The sequence below is a fragment of the Fukomys damarensis genome, unplaced genomic scaffold (assembly GCF_012274545.1).
Source record: "Fukomys damarensis isolate Sample0158 unplaced genomic scaffold, DMR_v1.0_HiC HiC_scaffold_31, whole genome shotgun sequence".
Taxonomy (NCBI): Eukaryota; Metazoa; Chordata; class Mammalia; order Rodentia; family Bathyergidae; genus Fukomys; species Fukomys damarensis.
Window position 1 is genome coordinate 14,643,633 of NW_022900943.1, and position 5,078 is coordinate 14,648,710.

The window sequence follows — 5,078 nt, forward strand, 5'->3', positions numbered from 1 at the left end:
CACAGCAATTAGACAAGAGAAAGAAATTAAAGGAATAAAGATAGGAAAGGAAGAAGTTAATCTGTCATTATTTGCTGATGATATGCTACTCTACATTGAAGACTCAAAAAACTCTACCAAAAGACTTCTCGACTTAATTGACACTTTTAGCAGAGTAGCTGGATACAAGGTCAACACCCCAAAATCAATAGCCTTCTTGTACACAAATAACAGACTCACTGAGAAAGAAATTAGGGAAACAATTCCTTTCACAATAGCACCCAAAAAAATGAAGTATCTGGGAATCAATCTAACAAAAGAAGCAAAAGACCTCTACACTAAAAACTATAGCACTCTGAAAAAAGAGATCGAGGAAGATATAAGAAAATGGAAAGATGTCCCCTGATCCTGGGTAGGAAGAATCAACATAGTGAAAATGGCCATACTACCAAAACTGCTATACAGATTCAATGCAATGCTGATTGAAATTCCAACACTATATTTCACAGAACTAGAAAAAAGAATCCAAAAATTCATTTGGAACCATAAGAGACCTAGAATAGCAAAAGCCATCCTAGGCAACAGACACATGGCAGCAGGTATAACAATTCCCAATTTGAAACTATACTACAAAACCACTGTGATAAAAACAGCATGGTACTGGCAAAGAAACAGACCTGAGGATCAGTGGAACAGATTGGAAGACACAAAAACAACTCCAGATGCACTCAGCTACCTCATCTTTGATAAAGGAGCTGACAGTTCCCACTGGAGGAAAGATAGCCTCTTTAATAAATGGTGTTGGAAAAACTGAATCTCAACCTGCAAAAGATTAAAACTAGACTCTTATGTATCACCATGCACTAAATTAAAATCCAAGTGGATTAAAGCTCTAAATATAAAAACAAAAACACTCAACTTGCTGGAAGATAAGTTAGGCAGAACTCTGGAAGACACTGGCATAGGAAAAGGCTTTATGAACAAATCCTCAGTTGCATGGGAACTAGCAGAAAGAATCAACAACTGGGATCTCATCTTATTAAAAAGTTTCTGCACTGCAAAAGAAGCCATCAACAGAACGAAGAGACAACCTACAATGTGGGAAAAACTTTTTACCAGGTGCTTCTCAGACAAAGGACTATTATCTAAAATATATAAAGAACTCAAAACAACCAGCCCCCCCAAATATAAAGACCCAATTCTAAAATGGGCATCTGAAATGAACAGACATTTCTCAGACAAAAATAAAAGCAGCAAGTAAATATATGAAAAAATGCTCCACATCACTGGTCATTCGAGAAATGCAGATGAAAACAACACTGAGATTTCACCTCAGCCCACAAAGAATGGCTGCTATCAAGAAATCACACAACAACAAATGTTGGTGCGGTTGTAGGGAGAAAGAAACCCTTCTCCATTGTTGGTGGGAGTGCAGACTGGTGCAACCAGTATGGTAGTCAATATGGAGATACCTCAAAGAACTAGGATTAGAGGTTCCATTTGACCCAGCCATCCCTCTGTTGGGTATCTTTCCAAAAGAATTAAAAGAATCATACCACAGTGATATATGTGCACCCATGTTTATAGCAGCACAGTTTGTAATAGCTAAAACTTGGAAACAGCCCATCTGCCCATCAGGTGGAAACTGGATAAACAAGATGTGGTTTTTCTATGAAATGGAATACTACTCAGCCATAAAGAATGAGAAAGAAGATTCATTCATAGGTAAATGGGTACATTTTGAGGATATACTCCTAAGTGAAATAAATAAGTCACATGTGTAAATACCGAATAGTTTCTCTGATGTGAAAACTATAATAGTATATAAGGTCCTTATGATATAATTGACAGTGTGAAATAGGAAGAAAAGGACCAAAGGTGTAGGGACAGTGAGAAGGATAGGGAAAGGGGAATAAGGGAAAAGAAAAAAATATGAGAGAATGTAAAAATGGAATTAAAGTGTTTGACGGTGAGGAGGGGAGGAGCGGGTGAAGGGAGGTGGGGATGAGGGGAAAAAATGAGAACCAAGACCTGTCATGTAAAGGTACAAAATCCCAGTAATGAATGTAACTGTACTGTCTACCTAAAAGGTACCAATAAATTCAATTTAAAATTTAAAAAGAGAGAAAGAAAGAATGCACTGTGCATAGTTATGCTGGTGCATATAAGATGTTTATTAGGAAGGTTTTCAAGAGAGTAGAAGGGCTTATATATATATTCACCTTTTAAATTTGACATTAAGAAAAAATATGTTAGGGGCCATGGATTTAGCTCAGTGGTCCTGCTGCCTGCCTTACAAGCACAAAGATCTGAGTTCGATCCCCGATGCCAAAAAACAAAAAAAATCAAGAATGAATATGTTAGGAATATATTCTTCTCAGGGTCCCTCTTTTAAAGAGAGTTTAAAATTACTGAATATACAGAAAGTGAAAGAAAATGAGCACATGACTTTTAAAATGTACTTCTAAAGAAAGGTTAGTATTTATTTATTTACTTATCTAGCAGTACTAGGGATTGCATTCAGAGGCTTGCCCTGAGCTACTTCCCCAACCCCCAACTCCCTTTATAAGAGAATCTTGCTGAACTGCCCAGGCTGAACACAAACTGGTAATCTGCCTGCCTCACCCTCTCAGAATGCTGGAATCACAGGAATGCACTGCATAGCAGGCTTATATTTTGAATAAGATGCCAAAGGATAATTTATAAAGACTAGGATCATTAATTTATGGAAGATTACTATACAGAGTTGTTTGGCTATTACAGGTAGACTAATAGGCAATAAATGAAAGCCATTAATTAAAAAATTTCTCACTAAATGTGTATGTATATATGTGTCACACACATACACACGAAGAACTCACACAAGCCACATACACCTTTTTGTCTGAATAACATACAAAAATATTCTCTGTGATAGCACTATAAATTATATATATATATATATGTGTGTGTGTGTGTGTGTGTGTGTGTGTGTGTCTCCTAGTTATCTATAATAAGCATACAATATTTGTGCAGTAAAAACATGTTATTTTGCTCTAGAAGTGTTTCAAGAAAAAATGTTATTTCTTTTACCTTCCAATTCATGTTCTTAACCTCTAATTTATAAAAAAATTAGGGAAGGTGTGATACGTAGGGGAAGAACAAAAAGGGAAAAGAAAAAAATGTGAGAGAATGAAAAGATGAAAATAAAGTGTTTGTAGATGGGGAGGGGAGGAGGGGGTGAAGGGAGGGCAGAGGTAAGGGGAAAAAAATGAGAATCAAGACTTGCCATGTAAAGGTACATGATCCCAACAATGAATGTAACTGTACTGTATCCCTAAAATGTACCAATAAACTCAATAAAATTAAAAAAAATTATCAAATATTATTATATTGAAGTATGACAAACACTCAAATAGCTTCCAGGAAATGTACCTAACCCATGTCTGGATGACAGAAATATAAGTGATTTTTATTTTCATATTTTCATTCATCTGCATTTCTCTATTTTATTGAAAAAATAATGTATTAGTTACTTTCTCATTGCTAGAAGAAATCACCCAATGCCTGTAGCTTGAATAAGAATGTTATTTAGAATTAGTTTTCATAGTATTCTGAATAACAACAGTACTAGTATATCACTTTATCTTTTTCAGACACTAGTAAAAAGTAACCACCTTTCAGATAAGATCACTGTTTTGCATGGAAAAATCGAAGAAATCTCACTTCCTGAGAATGTGGATGTAATCATTTCTGAACCAATGGGATTCATGCTTTTGAATGAGAGAATGCTGGAGAGTTACCTTCATTCCAAAAAATGGCTAAATTCCAATGGTGAGTTGTTCAATTTCTAGTTTAGAAAATAGGCTAACCCCTCTGTGAAATGTTGCTACCCTCTTTCCTCCACATTTGATTCTGTGCAAAAAGGAGAGGGCATTTGTATTAGACTCAGTCATTTACTTTTGTCATCCTACGCTTACATAACAAGTTAGTCTCCAGCTGTAAGGACACAGGTGTGCTGTGTACAATTCAATGTGGTATCCAGGGGCAGTTCAAAGGCATATGTTTTTTCCACGACCCTATTATTGTTTTCCTGAGTAAACTTGGGCTAACATTTGAGCTTTTAGCTTTTATTTCCTCATGCATAAAACCATGTATTATAATACATAATTTCTGTTGCCTTTTCTGGTATTGTCCTTCTAGAAGATGTGAAAATCTTGGGGGTCTGCTTGTTCTTTCTGATATACTGTATTCTTTTCCTACCTTGTTTCTTGTTTTCCCTATGATGACCACACATAACTGAGACAATATTACAGCACGCTCCTCTTATTCATAATCTTGCTGTCTGAGGTTTCAGTTACCCAGGATTAATTTAGAACTGAGAACATTAAATGGAAAATTCAAGAAATAAAGGAGCTCATAGGTTTTTAATTATGTACCATATCCTGATGAAATCTTATGCCGACCCCTTCTATCCTGCCCAGGGTGAGAATCATCCCTTCGTCCAGTTGATCCGTGCTGTAAATGCTTCCCACCCGTTAGCACCTCATTTGTCTTATCACATAGGCATTGTATCATCTCACCTCACCACGGAAAGAAAAACAGTGAGTGCAGTACAATAAGGTTTTTTAGTGAGAGACATTCACACAACTTTTATTTAGGTGTATTGTTATAATTTTCCTACTTTATTATTTGTTACAGCTATTAATCTCTTCCCATGATATATATCATTCCTCTATACTCAGATCTATTTATATATTTATTTATTTAGGAATGATTCAGTACTATTTGTAGTGTTAGGCATCCACTGCAGGTCTTGGTGCATACTAATGAGAAGGGACTACTATAAAGCTAATAATTTTTTTTTTTTTTGGTGGTGCTTACCAAGTGACATTTTTTTTCCAGTTTTAATTGAGTTTATTGGTACATTTTAGGGATACAGTACAGCTGCATTCATTGTTGGGATCTTGTACCTCTACATGACAAGTCTTGGTTCTCATTTTTTCCCCTTACCCCTGCCCTTCCTTCAGCCCCTCCTCCCCTCCCCATCTACAAACACTTTATTTCCATCTTTTCATTACCTCACATTTTTTTTCTTTTCCCTTATTACCCTTCCCCTA

General features: G+C 35.9%; 1 protein-coding gene across 1 annotated transcript in view; it reads left to right on the plus strand.

Moving 5' to 3' along the window:
• LOC104873454 (histone-arginine methyltransferase CARM1-like) overlaps positions 1–5,078 on the plus strand; it is a 149,896-nt gene that overhangs the window by 102,255 nt on the left and 42,563 nt on the right. The window contains exon 4 of the mRNA XM_033757687.1: positions 3,615–3,792. Coding sequence (XP_033613578.1) covers positions 3,615–3,792 — 178 coding nt within the window. The remainder of the gene's footprint in view (positions 1–3,614; positions 3,793–5,078) is intronic.